Source organism: Rattus norvegicus, chromosome 8, assembly GCF_036323735.1.
Source record: "Rattus norvegicus strain BN/NHsdMcwi chromosome 8, GRCr8, whole genome shotgun sequence".
Classification (NCBI taxonomy): Eukaryota; Metazoa; Chordata; class Mammalia; order Rodentia; family Muridae; genus Rattus; species Rattus norvegicus.
In genome coordinates this window covers 106,049,645-106,070,858 of record NC_086026.1, presented here as the reverse complement: position 1 = coordinate 106,070,858, position 21,214 = coordinate 106,049,645, and the positions used below count along the sequence as shown (strand labels likewise).

The 21,214-nt window shown below is 39.4% G+C and overlaps 1 protein-coding gene and 1 pseudogene across 5 annotated transcripts in view; one reads left to right on the top strand and one right to left on the bottom strand.

Moving 5' to 3' along the window:
• The window catches only part of Rasa2 (RAS p21 protein activator 2), a 119,489-nt gene that overhangs the window by 45,427 nt on the left and 52,848 nt on the right, over positions 1-21,214 (top strand). For all 5 annotated transcript variants that reach the window (XR_010053933.1, XM_039080892.2, NM_001105724.1 and 2 more), the window contains exons 5-9: positions 2,072-2,148; positions 11,824-11,907; positions 14,381-14,453; positions 17,833-17,909; positions 18,987-19,088. Coding sequence is in view for 4 of the 5 variants with exons in the window: in XM_039080892.2 (XP_038936820.1) it covers positions 2,072-2,148; positions 11,824-11,907; positions 14,381-14,453; positions 17,833-17,909; positions 18,987-19,088 (413 nt within the window). In the remaining variant the exon portion in view is untranslated. The remainder of the gene's footprint in view (positions 1-2,071; positions 2,149-11,823; positions 11,908-14,380; positions 14,454-17,832; positions 17,910-18,986; positions 19,089-21,214) is intronic.
• On the bottom strand, positions 10,699-11,620 carry LOC103690484 (peptidyl-prolyl cis-trans isomerase D pseudogene; annotated as a pseudogene).

Sequence of the window (21,214 nt, the reverse complement as noted above, 5' to 3'; positions counted from 1 at the left end):
ACAGGCTTGCCATTTCTTAATTTAAAAAATTTTTGGAGATAATGATTAGCTAAGTTGATCTCAAATTTGAGATCAACTTGCCTCAGCCTCCTGGGTGCCGGTATTACAGATGTATGCCCCCACATTCAGTGAAGGTTTGGCGGCTTTGTGTAATTTAAATGTACACACATTTTCTTTACTAAAGGCAATGCAGTAGTTGAAACTTTGAAAACATTAGAAAATGTCAAACTCTAGGTTGGTGAACACATAGTATTTGGGTGGATACTGGTATAGTAATTGCACATCAAGTTAACATTATACACCATTTTTTGTAACTGTTCTTTTTTTTTTTAACGGAGTATCATCTTTTTATGAAAGTAGACAATGAGGGCTGGCAAGGTGTTTCAGTGGGTAAAGCCTTATGACTCAAATCTGGCAACTTGCGTTTTAACAGAACCCATGTAAAGGTGAGAGGAGGCAGATGACTGACCTCCACACAGCACCATAGCGTGCCTGTGGCCACAAACACAATAATAATACATGATTTTCAGTAGGCAGTTGCATAGTTTTATTACTTATAAATTATAGTTTCCTTAATTTAAATTAAAATGTCTTTTAATTTTAGTGTTTCTCCCTAGTAAGATGTGTCTGCTGGTTCTGTCTTCAGTCTTTTCTTGGCCAAGTTAATGTACAGTTATGGTATAACCTAATACTAAAGGAATGGTCCTCGACCATTTAACTGAAGTATCAGCGTAGTAGGTCAACTCCAAGTCAGTGAGAATACTTCTCAGTAGAACTTTATTTCAGATATAGATATATAATCTTGCTAAGTAACACACACATGCTGGGATGACAGAAAATGTGACCTAAAGTTCTGACTGAGTAATACTAGAAATTACTACAGAGTGTGGGCCCTAAGGTCAGTGTCAGGAGAACAGAGGTTGTTAGGCTAGATGCAGGACTAGTAAAAGACCTAGTTTGTAAGATATGTATGATTTTATCAGTACTTATGCCTACATCTGTCCTGGACTATTTCTCAGTTTAGTTCCAACTCTGCATAATTGCTAGTTTTCTCATCGATGCCTTCTGTTCTATCAGAGCACACCCCTCAAACAGACCTTTGGAGTGACTCATAACTGTTGGTTGCTTACCGTGTGGTAGCCCTCCCTCTAACCTGAACTTCGCAGCTAATGATCCTGAGAGTCGGTCTCGTAAGACAAGTCCACATGAAGTAGTAAAGGTGATTCAGATTATTCTTGGAAAGAATGTCTAAAAGGGCTCTGAAGAGAGGCTGTAATTAGAGCATAAGTATCCCTCCCTCTGATAAGGTTACATCGCACCCAAGATCTCCACTTGGCACTGTGGAGATTTGTCTTGTCAGCTCTGTGGGGGAAATGCAGCACTGATTGTTAACCAGTTTAGAATTGCTCATCGCCAGTAAACGGAAGAGATAACCAGGCTCTGGATTGTTCCTAAGCGATTTCTGGAGGAAGCTGATGACTGAATTCCTTAAAACTTAGGAAATTGTGCTTCAACCTCATCTCCTACCAGCTATGTCAGAGAGAACTCTTACTGTTTCCCTGGCTGGGTTGTGAGCGTCCTCTGGTTGGGAGGGGTGGCGTCGTGCACATCTGTTAGTTCCTCTCTATTCCCATAGTACTTCCTAAAACATAACAGATATTATTAAATCAATCTTTAGTAGTGGCAGAAATACATTATAAAGACTGATTCTTACTGTCTTGAACTTAATTTCATAGCTTTATAAATTAATTTCTTTTTATTTTTTCCAAAAATATAGGTGCCATTTTTAAGGAAATACTGTGATCATTGTGGTACAAAAACATTTATTAAACAGAGTATAAGTTCCTAAATTTCTGCAGGTCATATTTCATACAAATATTAGACTATTTCCTCTCAGAACTGTGATATATACATTGTTGATTATTAGCCACTTAACAACTAAATGTATGCAGAGACACATGATTGTAGGTAGTAAATAGGTATGTGTGCCATTTGAGGTAGAAGGACATTGTGATATTTTGTTAGCAAAATAAAATAGACTGAGTTTGATATTTTCTTCTTTTTATCTTAGGGAAAAGTTCACCTTGAATTAAAACTGAATGAATTGATAACAGAAAATGGAACTGTGTGCCAGCAGCTTGTTGTACAGTAAGCATGTCCTTTTTATTCGTTTATTTTTGCCAAAACCACCTAAACATAATTCTCTGGTTTATCTTCTTGACTAATTTCTTATTTTAAATATTTTAGAAACTTGAAAATAAAACTCTCATCCATCATTCCTTTACCAAGCTGACAATGCAGTTTATCTTTTCATTTAATCCACTCAGATTATGGCAAATCACTAATTACTCAACTAAGTTTTATTGACTGTGGGCTAAACAGCAAATCTATTATCCCCATTAAGGTGTGACAGGCTCGTAGGAAAGCCTCTGGCTTTCTAGTGTAAAGACTTGGAAGTGTTCCCAAGGATGTCTTCTCCAAGCATTCAGTCACTACACAGAGCTTTAGGGACCCAGGGATCAGGGTGAAGGGGTCACATCAAATGACACTCAAACTAAGTGAGCACCCTAGGATTGCCAGCACTTTTCGTTCTGTCTGACTGTGCTGTGAAATTCGTGTTCTAGCTTAGTCTTCTTCTTCTTCCCTCCATAAACTACCGAGCATTTTTCGTGCTGGGCCCTTCTGTGTCTTTGCCTCAGTTGATAGCTGAATAACCCTTGAGGTTATGAGGTTCATGCCCACATATGTACCTTAGGGCAAGGGATTAGAGAAGCTGTTACTTTCCTGGTGCTGCCCCACACTATAATTCACTAATTACAGTGCTGTACTGCTGCTGCTAGTGATGAAAACCCCGATTCCTCAAAAGCATTGCCTTTCTGGGTTGTGTGCCCTGACACTGTATGATCTGAGGTGTTCAATTCTTTCTGCTTATATCAGCAATCTTGATGCATAAGTAATAGAGACTAAGTGATTTTTGCTCTGTGTGGATGTATCCCAAAACAGTATACTTATTAGGGCATTTTCCCTAAAAGTTTTATTATATTGGTAACTTTTAATAGATAAAGTAATAAAGGTTTCTTATTTACTTAGTTTTGTCTACCGATTTTCAAATTCAATGTGCCTATTAAAATTAGTTCGAAGCCAGGCATTGTGGTGTATACCTTTAATCCCAGCACTCAGGAAGCAGAAGAGCTGGGTCTCTGTGACTTTGAGGCAACCAGGGCTACACAGAGAGACAAGAAAAAGACAGTAAAAAACTTGTGTGCAGACTTCACCCTAGACCGAGAGCCGACAGTGGAGTTTCTGCGTGAGGCACGTCTTCCTGCCTGCCTGAGTTGGTTGTTATCATCAGTCATTTGAAGTACTGTTAGTCGGATTAGTTTGGTTTGTTTACATACTCGTAAGTTTTTCTTTCTGGTCCTTGGTTTAGTTTTTTTTAAGATCTAGTTTTTATTTATGTGTATTGTGTGTTTGTCTGAGTGTATGCCATACATGTTTAAGTCCTTAACAGAGGCCAGAGATGTTGATCTCCTGCAGTTGGAGTCACAGGCTGTAGGGAGCCACCTGATATGGGTACTTGGAACTTAACTGGGGTCCCCTGGAAGAGTGTCAGGGGCTCTTACCTGCTGAGCATTTCTCCAGCTCTCTGCTGTTATTTCCTAGGATGTAATATTTGCATGATTTCTAAAGAAGAAAGTGTATCAGAAGGTATTCTTCATAGATGTAGTTTGATTCCCTCTTCCTCACACCCATCCCTAGGCAACCACAGTCTGATTTCTGTGTCTGTCTGTTTTTTACTTTTTCCAAAATGTCGTTTGGATAGTCTCATATACTTGGTCCTTTTGTGTCTGGCTTCTTTTACTTAGTATACTCCTCTTCATAGTCATTTACCTTGCTGCCTATAGTAGGAGTGAATCTTCTTTCTAGTGTTGTGTTTCCTGATGCTAGGCACACAGGGCTAAGTTCTACCACTGAGCCAAACCCCAGACCATTATTTTTTCCCATAACTTGGCAGATAACTCAACCGATGTGCATGCTGTTTAAATAAGCCCAATTTCACACACTGGAGTTTCAAGGCTAGATTTCAACTTCGGACATTTATTTTAATTTTTTTTAGCTTGAGATTATGGATTTACAAAGATAGTGCAAGCAGGTCTTTGTGCTCTTTTAGTTTTCCTTAGTATTTACATGTTCATGACTAAAATAAATTTGTATTCATATACTTTGTTGTGTAAAATCATTTTATTATATGCATAAATGTCTGTAACCACCACTACACTCAAGATGCAGGACATAATGTCTTCTGAAAGATTGTCTTCATGCTACCACCTGATGGTCAGACCCATCGTTACCACCATTCCAATGCTTTCCAAACCTCTCGTCTGTCTCCAAGTCCATAACATTGTTATTTCAAAAGTGGTGTGAGAGCTGGAACTGTAACTCACAGGTGGAGTGCTTCCTTACTTGCTGTGAGGTCCTGCCTTCAGTCTTGAGTAAAACACACACAAACATACGTACAAAGAAATAGGAGAAATAGAATCTAATTGTGTATAGCCTTTGAGATTGGGTTTTTTGTGATAATCTGAATTGTGATATGAATTTTGTATTATCTCTGTGGATAGGCTGTATCACTTTTAAAAGTCATTTCTGGGGGAAAGGGTTGCTGGAGAGATAACTCATAGTTTACAGAGCACTTGCTGCATTTGTGAAGAACTTGGGTTAAGTTCCCCGCTCACAAACATCTGTAATTCTAGCTAGGGGAGTCTAAGAACCTTTTCTGGACTCTGTAGGCACCAAGCAGGCATGTGGTGAACAGGCATACTTGCAGACAAAACATTCATTCATACACATAAAGTAAGAATAAATTTTAAAGTCATTTCTGGGGCTGGAGAGATGACTTTGTGGTTAAAAATGTATACTTCTCTTAACAGAGGTCCCAAGTTCAGGTCCCAGTGCCAACACCAAATGGCTGACAACTGACTGGAACTCTGTAGCTCCAGTGCTTTAACTGCCTATACACTCATGGACACATAACACCCGCCCAATAGACATCAAGAAATAATAGCTAAAAATGTTTTTAAAGAGCCGTGTTATGTTCTGTGAATTTTTACCACTTATTTTTAATGTAATTATTGATAGGCTTAACTTGTCTGGTTTCTGTGTACTGTCTTCTATTTCCTGAATTTACCTGAACATAAGTTAATTGTGTTTTTATCTTCAGTTTTTTCTATCTATAGGGTATCTTATTACTTAGGTCCTTTTAAGTGGTTGTTTTAGATATTAGACTATGTATTTGTACATAAAGTATAACCTCCTGTTGTCAACAGTTCACCAGTTACAAGCATCTTGCCTCCTCTTTTACCCTTTCCTTGCCCCCATTTTTGATATATTTTTGTATTAAATATTGAGAATTATGCCAGTGTTTGAATTCTTTGCTTCAGGCATCCTAGTCCAGAAGGAAAGGAAAGCATAATATTATTTACCCCTTTTTCTCTGTCCGTGTTTCTTTCTTTCTTCCTGAATCAACATTCCTTTTGTCATTCTGTTTAAATACGCCCCCTTTCCCCCCATTCTTATAGGGTAGGTCTAGGGTGACAAATGCTCCTCATTTTCTTTCTCAGAATGTTTTGATTTTTCTCTATATATACATACGAAATAAAACTCTCTCACCATCTAAACTTTGGCTGTGTGTGTGTGCGTGTGTGTGTGCGTGTGTGTGTGTGTGTGTGTGTGTGTGTGTGTAGTGATAGCATTAGTTGTTTTTCATTTGGTTGGTTTGTTTTTGTTTTGTTTGGGGTTTTATTTGTTTTTGTTTTTCTGCTTCTTGCTTTTTGGTGGAGGAGCAACTGGACATTAGCTTATGAAGGTTTGCTCTGCTGGTGCCCTATTTCTGGCTCTCCTTTGGAGGCAGATTTCTGAAAGACATTTTGTTTAAAGAGTCAGGAGATTGGGGAGTGGTTATGCACAGGATTTTACACAAATGTATATAATGTCAAAGTTAACCAATAGATACTTACATGATTAAAAACACTTTATTCTCTTACAGTTTAGTACCTACTGGCCGTGTGTGGCTGTTAAAGACTTGAAATATGGCCTATGTGACTGATACTATTTTTTAAAAAATTACCCTAATAGCCAAATATGGTTTGTAGCTGCAATATTAGTATATCTCCAATAGAAAAACAGAAAGCCTGGAATCCTCTTTAGCAATGGCTGATTCAGGGCTAGCATAAGCAAAGCCTATGATGAGACTAGAATATCTTAAGGAATTCAAAAGTAAGGCAATACCCAAAAATAATGGGGAGATAGAAGTAAATGAATGAGAGACATTGAAATCAGTCTGATGAACTTCAGATGGCCAATTGTGAGACAATTTCAATTTTGAGGACAGCCTCAAAATTAGTAATCGTAATGGACTAAAACTTGAACAATAAAATAAATATTCATGAGCCACTACTGATACAAATAAACACAATTGTGTACATACATAGGAAGAAACAACTTTCCTTATAATATAATTCTAATTAATGAAATTAGGAAGGGTGACAGAGATTGAATCAGCACTGGCAAATACCACAGTAGTAACTGGGTTCAAGCAGAGACAAGTGCTACACTCTCAACCATATGGAGACTCTCAGAAAGCTTTTACCAAGGAAGTAGGTACGGAATAGTTGTTCCCAGAGCCTCGGGAAGATGTAGGGGAGGATTGGTGGAAGGAGGATTGTTAATGGATACAGAGCTGTGGGTAGGAGGAATAATTTCTAATAATTTACAGCACAGTATGATGATTATGAGTGACAACTGGGTATTTCAGCACAGCTAGTAGAGGGAATTTCGAACATTTCCCAAAGAAATTATGTTTAGATATTAGATATGCTAATTTCTCTGATCTGATTGTGATACATTATATATACATAAATATGTATATGTATATGCATATATTGGTCTGTGACACTGTATTTATAGGTATGTACAGTTACATATCAGAAATAAAAGCATATATGAGAACTGGAGAGATGGCTCAATGGTTAAGGGCCTTCATTGACTCTGCTCTTCCAGAGGACCTGAGTTCAAATCCTAGCACCTACATGGCAGTTCACAATTATCTGTGACTTCAAGATCTGACATTCTCACATAGACATACATGCAGGCAAAACAATAATATAATTAAAAATAAAAGCATATAATTAAAATATAACTAGAGATCTGAAAAGATGGCATCGTGGTTAAGACCACTTGATACTCTTTCAAAGGACCTAGGTTCTGTCCTAGCATCTACATGGTGGGTGGCTCACAACTTCATTTCCAAGAGGACCTCATACCCTCTTCTGACCTTCACTAGTGTCAGATATGTAGGTGGTGTACATACATGCATATAAACATTCATAGAAATAGTTAGATAGACTATAATAGGATGAGAGGTGTCTAAGAGTATTAAGTATGCTAGCCTAAGTATGATCACATATTTGCATAATCTCAAAGAATCTCCCCATAAAGTTATTTCATAGATAACATTTCACAGTAGCATATCCAGTGCCTGTTGGTACTATGTACAGAAAAGAACACTGAGCTATCTAATTGAACAGTCCACCTCCAGTAGATACACATGGCCCCCACTGGAGGGATGGGACCACCCACTCATCTTCAAAATTCTTGACCCAGAATCGTTCCTGTCTAAAGGAAATGCAGGGACAAAAATGATGCAGAGAATGAATGAAAGGCCATCCAGCAACTGACCAACTTGGGATTCATTCCATGGACAGGCACCAAACCCTGACACTTTTCTGATGCTATGCTGTGCTTGCAGACAGAAGCCTAGCATGGCTGTCCTCTGAGAGGCTCTACCAGCAGCTGACTGAGACAGATACTTAACAGCCAACATTGGACTGAGGTTGGGGACCCCAATTGAAGAATTAGGGGAAGGATTGAAGGAGATGAAGGGGATGGCAACCCCATAGGAAGAATAACAGTACTAACTAACCCAGACCTCTCAGAGCTCCCAGAGACTAAACCACCAACCAAAGAGTGTACATAGGCTGGTCTGTGCCCCCTACACACACACACACACACACACACACACACACACACACACACACACACACACGTAGCAGAGGGCTGGTCTGTGCCCCCTACACACACACACACACACACACACACACACACACACACACACACACACACACACACACACACACACACACACGTAGCAGAGGACTACCTCGTCTGGCTTCAGTGGGAGAGGATGTGCCTAATCCCTGTAGGGATTACCAGATTGATGCCCCAAGGAAGGGAGATGCTGGGGGAGGGAGGTGTGTGGGGGTGGGTGTGTGAGTGGAGTGGGGGACTTGGGGAGCACCTTCTCAGAGGCAATAGGGAGGGAGAATGGGGTGAAGAACTCTGAGAAGGGGGAACTGGGAAGGGGGTAACATTTGGAATGCAAATAAAATAATTTAAAAAGCAAAACAAAAAATTATATAGAACCTTCTTGGGAATAGAATCTAAACATCTGTCTGATTTATTTAAATTATTTTTATTTTGATAAAATATCCATAATGTGAGAAAAAAAAGGCATCTGATCCCAATTTGGTCAAAAACAAGTATCAGACGAATTCAGATTAAGTAATATGAAAGCAATTGTCACAGGGTCAGAGACTAAGAGGATATGGCAGCTGAGTACAGTGTGGGATCCCACTGCATCCTGGAGTTTGGAAAAATTTGAGTGACATCTGTAGATTAATTAGCATTAGTAACATTAGTGTTAGTTTCTTGATTTCAGTAGCTTCACCTTGGTTACCTTGGCTATGCAGAATGTTAATATTCAATGTTAGGGTTTATAGAAACTGTGTGTTATTTTTACAACTGTTTCAAAGTCTGCAATTAAAATACTTTAAATTGTCTGTACCTTGTATATTCAACCTGTTGAAGGCCCAGTCTCATATATCCACTGTAGGTCATGTAACAGTGCCACTTCTGTACATCTAAACTTTTACACATTCATGCTCATGTTGACTCAGCTCCTCTCCATAGTCTTAGCAGATACTTCAGTGTACCTGTGCTTTTATAGAAGACCTTGCAGTTTCCATCTCTAGACCTTTTATATTTTAAGGTTTTCTGTGTCTATGCTGTGTGAAGCAAAAATTTTCAGTGTCCTTGTCTACAGTTATTTTCTGTCATTTCTGCTTCTGTTGTGGTGGCTTTTCTTTTCACATTTATTCATTGTCTGCACTGGACGTGACGTCACTAAGTACTTTGTGTTCCTGTGATGCACTTCAGTTGTTAGGTAGCAGTTAACAGTTCATTCTGTTTATAACTTTTAAGCTTTGTCGCACAGATCAGAACAGCATACATCAGAGCTAGCAAGAGGCCCACCCAGACACAGAAGAATGGCAGTCGATGAGTAATACCATTAATGGGAGAATACAAACCCCAAAATAATACCATTAATGGGAGAATACAAACCCCAAAATAATACCGTTAATGGGAAAATACAAACCCCAAAATACTTCTTTGGCCTTTACTTTTTTGACTACTTTCAGAACTTTTTGAATATTATTTTTGATGCCCAGTTTAGTAGAAATGAGTCTTATTTTCAGTTTTCTCTTTACTAGGCAATGCACCATTTGCAGTTTACCCATGAGTGAGCCTCAGAGCTAAATCGAGGATGTTGCTCAGTAGGGGTAGAAACAAAAACAAAACACTTCACATTCATGAGCTTCTGTGAAGGAGCAGGAAATGAGGCTTAGACATTAAACCACTAACCTAGTAATAATTGCTGAGGAACTTTGAGAATCAGATCATTCGGTTGTGCTCTTTGCTTTCTATAAATACAACTGTAATCCATAAAGTAAACTGGATGGCCTTAGCTTTTGTAGTGTAGAACATTTTATACAGAATGATGGAGGAACTGTTGTTGAGAACCAGCGTGAAAGACTAGAGAATGATATGAGGCTTGCCCTATATTTATGAATCAGATTTTAAGTAAAACCACAACCATTTCCTCGTGTGTCATTCATGCTTTAGCAGAGGATATGGTACCATGGAGCTGGCCTGGTTTGTAGTTTCTCATGTAAGGCTACACCACTTTCTTTTCCGTTTTAGAAGCCACAGCAGTTTTGATGTATTATCAAACCACTAAATGTACCTTGAGCGTTTCCCAGAAGAACTGTATTATGCTAGTTTGAGTACCAATTGTCATTTCTGGTAGTTCTCTTTGGGAAGTAATCATGTAAATAAGTAAATACATCATTTGGAGTCGTTGATATATTGGAACTACAAAAATGGTAAACAGGGCTGGAGAGATGGCTCAGTGGTTAAGAGCACCCGACTGCTCTCCCAGAGGTCATGAGTTCAATTCCCAGCAACCACATGGTGGCTCACAACCATCTGTAAAGAGATCTGATGCCCTCTTCTGGTGTATCTGAAGACAGCTACAGTGTACTTATATATAATAAATAAATAAATCTTTAAAAAAAAATGGTAAACAATGTTAAGGTCTTTGAATATATGGGTTTCTTTTTCTTTTCTTTCTTTTTTTTCTTTTTTTTTTTTGTAAATTTTTGTAACACTTTATTAAGAAGGAACCGATATCAGCACTGCTATGTAAACAGTGACAAAGATCAAGGGAAGCACATCAGAGATCATGTAGATGGTAATATACATTGTCCTTTATATAATCAATGTATAATAGTTAAGGAAACTTTAATCCTTATTAAGCAAACATTTTTGTATACACTGTCTTCTCTTTATCTTTCTGTTTGACTTTAAGCAATTCTGCCCGGATAGCTTTATCTCCTGCCACATATTTTTAATAGCCATCTCCCAGTTCTGAGACTTGAAAAAAGTATTTCCAATGTTTCCTGTCTTCCAATGTTTAAGTCTTCAGATATTAATAAAATTTTATCTATATCCTTTAAGTCTATGTCTGCATCCTCAGGGATATCTGGATGACTATCCCCAGAGCCATCTTTGGGGAATCTTCCCCAGTCATCCCCTTCCTTCAGTTCTCCACATTCTGCAATAACACACAGTTTGGCAAGTTTTTCACCATTCACTTCTACATTTTCAAGCATCCTCGCCACACCTGGCCCTTTCATTACTTGACCAAATACCACACGTTTCCCATCCACATGAGGAGTTGGACCTGTTGTGATAAAGAACTGAGAACCATTTGCATTGTGGCCTGCATTTGCCATGCTCAGCAAACCCTCCCTATCGTGCTTACAATGAAAATTCTCATCTTCAAACTTTTCACCGTAAATACTTTCTCCACCTGTCCCATTCTGATTTGAGAAGTCTCCACCCTGAATCATAAATTTCTTAATAATTCAGTGGAAAAGGCATCCTTTAAAATGCAGAGGTTTCCCAGCTGTCGATCCAGTGCCCTTTTCTCCTGTACACAATGCATGAAAATTTTCTGCAGTTTTAGTAACAATATCTGCAAACAATTCTAAAACAATTCGTCCAACTTGCTCCCTGCTGATGTCCACATCACAGAAGACTCGAGGGTTCTTGGAATTGGAGGGCTTGGCTGCTGGGGTGGGTGTGGCATCTTTATGGCAGGCACTGGAAAGCAGGACATGAGTGCCTCGTGTACGAGAGGGGCTCAAACTCTACCGCACATCTGCGTTATGGAATGTATGGATTTCTATGTAAAGATTGTGTGTTAGGTTTGAGAGTACAGCTTCTCAGTTGCAGAGCACTCGCCCTGTGTATATGAAACCAGGGTCTGTCCCCAGTCCATGAGAAGGCAAAGGGGGAGAGGGTGGAGATAATATGTTAGGGTGTTAACTCTAATATTTTAAAATGTGTTTTATTCTACCTCAGCATCAAGGCATGCCACGGGTTGCCTCTTATCAATGGACAAAGCTGTGATCCTTACGCAACAGTTTCCCTCGTGGGCCCTTCCAGGTACTGTCCATTGGATTGTTACTGCTTTACAAGTTTACAGTTGGATTCAAGAATTGGGAATGTAGGGCTAGAGAGGTGGCTCACTGACTGCTCTTCCAGAGGCCCTGAGTTCAATTCCCAGCACCCACATGGTGGCTCACACCACTATAATGAGATATGGTGCCCTCTACTTGCAAGTATATAATCAGGCAGAACACTGTATACATAATAAATCTTTAAAAAAAATAATTGGAAATGTAAGGTTTTTAGATCAATTGCTGAGTAACTGTGACATAAAATAATGCTTTAAAGGAATTTTTAGTAAGTACTAGAGTACATTTGGTAAACAACTGAATTCTATTTTCACAGAAAGATACTGGTTGTCATGTCAAATCTGCTATGTGTTTATTAAATTTCGGGAAAACACCAATCTTATACCATTGTAAAAATGTACTTTAAAATATATTCCTGGGCCAGGTGTGGGGATGCATGCCTTAGCACTTAGGAGGCAGAGGCAGGTGGATCTCTGTGAATCCAAGGCCACCTTAGTCTACATAACATGTTACAGACCATCCAGGGTCTAAGACAAAAAAACAAACAAACAAACAAACAAACAACAAAAAAAAACCCAAATCATATGCACCTGGCTGCCTTTACTCAGTAGTAGTCTTACTTTCAAATACCCTAAATTTTATACAAGTAAAAAAAGCACATTTTAGTGAATGTCAACTCAAAATAGCAAAGCAGTTTCCATACCAGTATCTGGAAAGCCGCTTAGAACTGAGGACTGCCTTTTCTGTTCATGGTTCTCTGTGCTTTATGAAGAGCATTCCAAGCTCTGGAAGAACTAATGCGGTCCCAGACTATGGTGAAGTATGAATGATGTTGAGTAATTGGTCTATAATTTACGGAAAAACCAGTAACACTTTGCAGAATCTATATTAAATAATTCCATTGTAGTTTCTTTACAAGACTGTCTAGTCTGGAGTTTATCTGCAACTTAAAGCTGTTCGAATCAAGGAACAAAGACAGAAAATTTGTTATCCCTTAGCCTTACCACCTGACTCCCCTCTATCACCTAGAGTTCTGTTCTCTTTTTATAGTCATGAAGTGTTTAAAAGTGTGCGTTCTTGTGTGTTAAAGCACCTGATACCTTGGAGCTGAAATACTCATATGCTATTATTGCAGATTGGTTTTAAATATAAGAGAAAAAATTCATACAGCATTAAATGCTGTCAAAGGGCTTTTCCCATCATGTTAAAAATGTTCAGCCTTGCTAGATATTGGGAGCATAAAGATAAGCCCTGTCCCTGGGTGGCAGACGTAGAGGGTCACCAATTCTGGCCACCCTGCACTACTTACAGCCAAGTCTCACAGAGGAATGAGATGGGAAACAAGTCAGCCTAGAGGAGCTGCTTGTTTGGAGTAAACCTTTTTTGTAGTTCTGTGACTGAACCAGACTTAACTTGCTAAGCAGTTACTCTAACCTCAAGAGGCTTGTTTTCTGTTTAAAGATTTCTGTTTTATGACAAATTCTTTAATGGAATTTTAAAGTAACGTTCGACAGAAACTATTTTTTTCATGATTTATTTGTGCTTACTTTGTGTGCGTTGGTGTTCTTCCTGCTTGTGTGTGTGTATAAGAGTGCCAGATCTTCTGGAACTGGAGTCATAGACAGTTGTGAGCTGCCATGGGGATCCTGGGAATTGAATCAGGATCCTTAAGAAGAGCAGCCAGTGTTCTTTTTTTTTTTTTTTTTTTTTCTTTTTTTCGGAGCTGGGGACTGAACCCAGGGCCTTGCGCTCGCTAGGCAAGCGCTCTACCACTGAGCTAAATCCCCAACCCCTCAGCCAGTGTTCTTAACCACTGAGCCATTTCTCCAGCCCGAAACTTGTTTTTGATCACAGTTGATTTTGCAGTTATGCTACAGTTGCACACGACATTCACATTGGTTGAGTCTAGCTAAAGACACAAGGCTCCCTGTACATTTCTTTATAACTGCCTTTCAATTTGCACATTCACTTGAGAAGTAACAGGCTTTTTTTGTTGTTGTTGTTTTTTTATAAGTTACTGTCCTGGCTGCAGCCCCAGAAGTAAACTGAGTTCACAGTTACTTTTCATGTTTCTTAGGTATTCCAACATCAGTAAAGGCTCTTTGTGAGTCTCACTGCCTTCCTTTTCACCACTTCTGCTTGTGTAATCGGATGTGTTTTAAAATGTCAAACATAGTTTGGAATTAGCTTCTCACAGCCATGGAGACAATAACCCAACCTTGGCATGTATAGATACATTATAACCTGTGTGTGGATATTCATCAGATTCAAGTCTGTGAGGCTTACATCCCTTGGCTTTCCCCTTGCATAGTATGTAAGTTATTGTCTTCTCTCAGTCATCTAACACATAGACAGAGGTCAGGCATCCTAGTTGGAATAGCTTGTTTTATAATTGTGTACTGTTAAGTTCTACAAGGTAAAATTCTACCACATTGGAACAGGAATGACCAAAAGAAGACAAAAGTAAAGAAGAAAACAAGCAATCCACAGTTCAATGAAGTCTTCTACTTTGAGGTAATTTCTCATATTATATAAATGCTAATGTTTGATATATAATTCTAGTTGATTTACTTTTGTAAACCACAGCCATAGTAATGATTGACCATTACCAGTGTGGTGGTAATCTCTGTCCAGAAAACAGTAGAACCATGATGTCAGGCATGGTGTGCTGTTGGTTTGGAACTGGGGAGGGCCAGAGCCCCCACCCTGTAGTCACCCTCTTTGTCATACTACCTTCAGAGCCTCACCACACTTTCCAGGCACATAGTGACTCTTCCGAGCAGCCGGTTTGAAACCTATAGAAATTTAAATATTACCACTCAGAAGGTATGAGATCTTTTCCCAGTTGACATTAATGATCAATTAAAATTTAAAGCCTGCCTTCCATACCCTGTGGAAGTGTAATTTTATAAGGAGGAACAGTAGCAAACATGCCAAGTATGAGACTGCTTCGAGAGTCTGAGACACCTTGTGATTAGAGCTTTTACCATTAGGCTCTCCATGATCTAATTTCCTCTATGATGTAGCTTGTTCATGAAGATCTCCAGCTGCCCTGAATGAGTCCTAACCACTAGACCACCAAGTTTGCAGCTTCAACTGCTTTGCAATTGCCCCAAATAAAGTGCTTTGGCGTTCTTCTAAGTGTTTAGTCCTTTTCCATATTAATCAAAGACTATAGAAAAATCTGAAAATCAAAATATCTAAGATTGTAATAACAACAGGTTGCAATTGATATTAACATGAGAACAGTTTGTAAAAGTGGGTAATTGCATCTTGAAGGTTTGGGGGTTTTTTTCTGTTTTGGAGAGGGCACAAAAGATCCCCACTCCTGCCTGATTGTGGTTCTTTGATAAAAAGGAGCTTAGGTTGAAGAAAATGCCAAAGGTGACATAGAAACCATGTGTGGGGGCAGGAGCAGGAAAGGACAAGGAAACCTACTGAGTCAGTCAAGAGACTTCCTTTCCTGGCGGAGGACTTGGTGCAGGTGTTTTCTACATTTATTAATGGCTCTTATGTCTAACCATGAGACTATGAAGAAGATGGCAGTTTTAAAAGCTGCTGCCCAAAGTCACTCCCTGCACATAGTTCACACCTCAGGTGGGCTGGAACTCACTGTGCTCGGGAAGAACATGTAACAAGCAGTTAACTTTTTGAAAGTCGAGGTCTGGACTGCTTGCCTTACCAGTTTACCTATCAGGCCTTAAAATGTTTATTCATCTAGCCCTTTGTTAGACTGGTTATAAAGACAGGTGTGTTCAGTAAAACCAGAGCAAGGCATGAGAAAGCACACGCACAGGTGCACACACAGTTGTAAACCAGAGCAAGGCATGAGAGAGCACACGCACAGGTGCACACACAGCTGTAAACCAGAGCAAGGCATGAGAGAGCACACGCACAGGTGCACACACAGCTGTAAACCAGAGCAAGGCATGAGAGAGCACACGCACAGGTGCACACACAGCTGTAAACCAGAGCAAGGCATGAGAAAGCACACGCACAGGTGCACACACAGCTGAAACATGCAGTACATACTGCTTAAGCTCAGGGTCAAAACAGTCCAAAGAAAGAGTTTGTCAGTGAGAACAGAGATAGTTACAGAGACAGAACACTTGGGGCACAAAGACAGAAAAACTGAAAGTTATACCCAAAGAACATCAAGTAAAGATTTAACTGAGTTTGGTAAGAAAGTAACCAGAAAAAAGTAAAAAGATGGAATAAACTGGTAAATGAGACTTCCCAGTGCCTGGCCATTTGGTTTTAGCCATTGAATATTCTTGAACTAGAAAGAAGTAACTTGATCTGTTAGCAGGTGCCTAGAGACTTGTGTTTTCAGTGTTCAGAGAAAGCTGAGAGGTGGGCAGAAGTTGAGGTAACTGGTCATGGGAGAAAAGGGGGAAAGAAATCAAAGCATCCATGGATCCCTGTAAAAATCCTCCAGCAAGCATCAGATGTGGTACAGGCCTGTAACCCTAGTCCTTGAGAGGTGTGGGCAGAAAGATCAGAGTTTCAAGGCCAGGCTCAGGCCACTTTATCTCAGAAAACAAATAGAATTTGCTAACAGGACAGTTCATGACTGAAACATGGTAGGTGATAGCTATGGATCACAATACCAAGTTTGGTACAGAGGCAGGAGCCAACAGAGTGAAAGACGCAGCAGAGAAAACCAGAGCAGCTCTGGTGCTTCCTAACATGGGCTTCAAGCATGCTGGTTGAGTTTGTACTATAGCTTCTAGCCCTGCCTCCCTCAAAGCAACATTCTGACGAGTCACCAAGCAACACAGTGTGGCTTTCAGTTACCTTTAGAACAAAATAAAACAACCTTGGAGAACCACTTGTGAAAATTCCAAGGAAGAAAAGAGAGCTGGAAGAGGTGGCAGGCTAGTCCTCAGGTAAACCAAGGGCAAAAGGGTTCTTCTGGGGAGGGGGAGGGGAGGGCTGAAAAGCACAATTGACCACTGATTTGGTGATGAAGAGAGATTTTAGAAGGGTGCTCAAGCCAGAGATAAAGTGGTTACTGTCCTGAGAAGATGCTAAGGAAGGACCCATCCTGGGATGAATGAGAATTCGTTTTTAGGTGGTTGTCTGAAAAGGAGACAGGAGGACTGTGATTTAAGGGGAAACTTTTTCTTAGACTAAAAAGAAATAATCAGACTAATAAGGACCGCTGTAGACCAAACACTTAGAGCACGTGCTTCTTAAATCTGTGATAGAAGGAACAGGCTTGGGGAGGTAACCTTAGAATCATCACCTCTTCAGAAGGCCTGAGGGAAGAAGGGAAGTGGAAGCTTAGCTTGGTGGCAGTTGAGGAAGTTCTTGCCCAGTGACCTTGATAATTTTCAGTAAAAAAACGTGAGAAGGAAATATGAGTAGGTGTGTACTTTGTAAAAGCTAGGAAGACTATAGGGTGTGACACGTGCAGAGTCCTGTAAACCAGGGAACCAGATGTGGCTCTAAGTAGAGCTGACGGTGTGGGGGCAAAGAGGCCTGGAGGCCTTGGGTCTATGCCAGCCGTGCTTACTTCTGATGCACAGTGGGTACACTTCCCATGCTTTGGAAATTACTTCTGATGCACAGTGGGTACACTTCCCATGCTTTGGAAATTACTTCTGATGCACAGTGGGTATACTTCCCATGCTTTGGAAATTACTTCTGATGCACAGTGGGTATACTTCCCATGCTTTGGAAATTACTTCTGATGCACAGTGGGTACACTTCCCATGCTTTGGAAATTACTTCTGATGCATAGTGGGTACACTTCCCATGCTTTGGAAATTACTTTCACACTTGACTCCTTTTATATTTGTAGTAATTGAATATTTTGGGAATGGTCATTTTTATCTCATAAAGGGAAAAGATATTTTAAATTGTTTTTACTAAAATACTTCATTTTTAGGTAACCAGATCCAGCAGTTACACCAGGAAGTCCCAGTTCCAGGTGGAGGAGGAAGACATTGAGAAGCTGGAAATCAGGTCGGGGCCTTGCTGTCTTACTAGAGAATGGCTTTTTCAACGTAAACCTTGATAGAACTCTTTATAGCAAGTTGATTGATGAAACTTAGATGAACAAGCATCTAACTTAATCCACTTATCTTTTCAAAATCTGATTCTTTTCAGAAATACCAAAGTATTTGTCTTGTGTGAGCAAAGACCACCTAATTTCAGCTGTTCTACTCATTTTTTCTAATTTAATTGCTCCTTAACTATCTGGATTATTGTATAATGAATTGGAAACCAATTATATTTAATCCAATTTAGAAATAATTTTTTTATTCTTCTTAACATACCTGCTGACTATCAGAAATTTCAGTGAGGTAAGGAGATAACTGCACAGGCGCATGTGTTTGACGTTTGATACTCCCTAGGTCTTAAACATCTGTGCTGTTTTGGACAGGAAACTTTTGCAAATGCATGTGTAGGTGTGGTGTTAACAGCGTGTTGTCTAAAAGGCGTATTAATCATGTGTTTACAGTGTCAGGCATTATTTTTCTAAATCTCTGATCTTTACATATTAATTAATTTATCATCAGAAGAGAAACTGTAGTCTTCTTTTGTTTTCTCAATTCAGTAAATAACCCTTTTGTCCTAATGTTACAAATTTAAAAAAAAAGAAAAAGAAAACACCCTAGACTTTCAAACTAAAAATCGTAAGTTTCTCCTTTTCTACTTTTTAGAATTCAGCCAGGGATTTGACTTAACTGGTAAAGGCACTTAACAAAACCAATCTACCTGAGTTCTATTCCTCAGACCCACACAAAGGAAGAAAAGTACCAAATTCTGTAAATTGTCCTCTGACCTCCACATGTGCACAGTGGCATGCATCCTCCCCCAAAATTAGTTAATAAAGATGCAATTTAGAATTTAAATTGTGGTATTTTGATAAAAGTTACTGTAGTAACCTTGCTTTCAGAGTCTAGCTAATGCATTATTTGATGATGCTAACATCTCTTATAAAAGCATGTAAAAATTAATGCTATAGTACAAATCAAAATCACTTGAAACTACTCAGGGTGATTTGCAAAAAACTAAAGCTGGGTTTTCAATTTTCAGGATTGACTTGTGGAATAATGAAAACCTAGTTCAAGATGTTTTCCTGGGGGAGATTAAGGTTCCTGTCAATGTGTTAAGAAATGATTCCTCTCATCAAGCCTGGTAAGAAGACAAATACTCTAATTAACCAAATTTAATTTTCTTTAATAAAGAATATAGATGTATGCTTGCTGGAAATAAATAAGTCAAAAGTTACTGATATTTGGTTATGAGTTTGTTATTAGAGGAAAAATAAGTGCTTTAATAGTTGTATTTTTATATTAAGTATTTATATTAAATATTATTTTAGAATAAAATCTTGGGGCTGTAGAGGTGGCTGGCCTCTCTGCTGTATTTGGACTGGGTTTCAGATCCCAACACCTGCCTCAGACCACTCAGCAAAAAAGGAAGGAAGGAAGGGAGGGAGGGAGGGAGGGAGGGAGAGAAAGAGAGAGAGAGAGAGAGAGAGAGAGAGAGAGAGAGAGAGAAGAGAGGTTTTAACTTTAGGTTTGAGAGATTCACTGCTTACTTTGATCTTGTTGGGCACCTATGCATGGTCATACACACACACACACACACACACACACACACACAGTCTTAAATCTAAGAAATGAGAAACGTTAAGACATGGAATGAACCGCTTATGAGATGCTTGATCACACGTCATCATCTGCAGTTTGGTTGCTCTTTGGTCACAAGAACTGTGGGTGGAAAGCAGAGGACTTACTGAGGAGACTCAGCTGTGTGGGGCATTGTTTCTGTCATCACACACTCAAAAGTGCAGATGAGCTGGATGAGTGTAAGGTGAACTGATTGACTGGTGAGGAGCTCTGGGGGCTCTTTTGGCCTTTTCATGGCTCTCATAGTGATACTAAATTGAGGTTAAATAACCTTCATGTTTTAACATTAAATTCATACTTATTTCGATGTGAAACTTTTTGTCTGCTATAGCCCTTAAAAAGTAGTGTTTTCTGTCTCTCCATGTGTCTTGGCCTGTGTTTCTTCCTAGATTGATATTTCAACTGAGGATGTAGAAACATGCTTTCTCAGTTTTTGATACTTGTTCACATTGGTATGTGAACATGTAGGTATACATACACATGTGCATGTAGAGAATAGAGCTTGACACTGGATATGTTCATCAGTAATGCTCAGTTTTTGATTAGCCAAGCTGGCTGGGCAGTGAGCTCCAGGGAATCTACCTGTCTTTCCCTGCCCAGTGCAAGGCTTACAGATGTGCACATCACTAAACCCAGCTCTCACATGGGTGCTGGGAACCCAAATTCCGATCCTCATGCTCTACATAGCAAGCACTTCATCAACTGAACCGTTTCTCTAACCTCTGCCACTTCCCTTTAAAGATCACTTTTTAAAATGAAATGTAATATTTATGCTTGCTTATTAAATAGTAATAGTGTCACGTGTATATTGTGTAATGATCAAGTCAGCATAGTCAGCATTTCCATCTGTGTGTTGGATCCTGGAGAATTACTATGCTGGAGTGCAACATGAATTTTTATAGACCGTAGTCAACCTGTTGGATTACAGACAGGAGAGTGGCTACTTCTACAGTTGCATTTAGAGCCCATTCTAATAATACTTTCTCTGCCCCTTCTCCCCTCCTTCCTCCAGCAGCCTACAGTCCATTTTGTTTTTATGTGGGTCAACTTAATTTTCACAAATGAGTAAGAACTTGTGGCCTTTGACTTTCTGTGCCTTACTTCACATGATAAAATGACCTCCAGTTACAGATGGGTTACCACAAGTGATAGATTTCACCTTTTAATAGCAAAATGTCTATTGCGGAGTAAATGGATTTAAATAATGTGGTCTGCACACACAGGAGTGTTAATCATAAGAACCATTTGTTAGGACTCAGCTGCCTAGAAGAGGAGTTGGTGTTAAATGTTTGGGGGTTGGGTTGGATTTTTCTTGTTTTGGTTTCCCAGAGTCTCCCTATGTAACCTTGGCTGGCCTAGATCTTGCTGTGAAGACCAGACTGCCTTTGCCTTCTGAGTGCCGAGATTTAAGTTGTGCATCAGTACAGCTGGCACAGGATTCAGATGTTTCCTTTTGGCTTTATTCGCCTTTAAAGGAGCCTGCCACCAGACTGTCCTCAGTTGGATTATGCGAGCCCATAGCTTCCCTTATATAGACTACATTTTAGACTTCTTTTCAAATTTTATTTTTTTAACTCTTCTCATGCAATTAGAAGAATGTGTTGGTCTCTGTGAAGACATTTTGTGTGT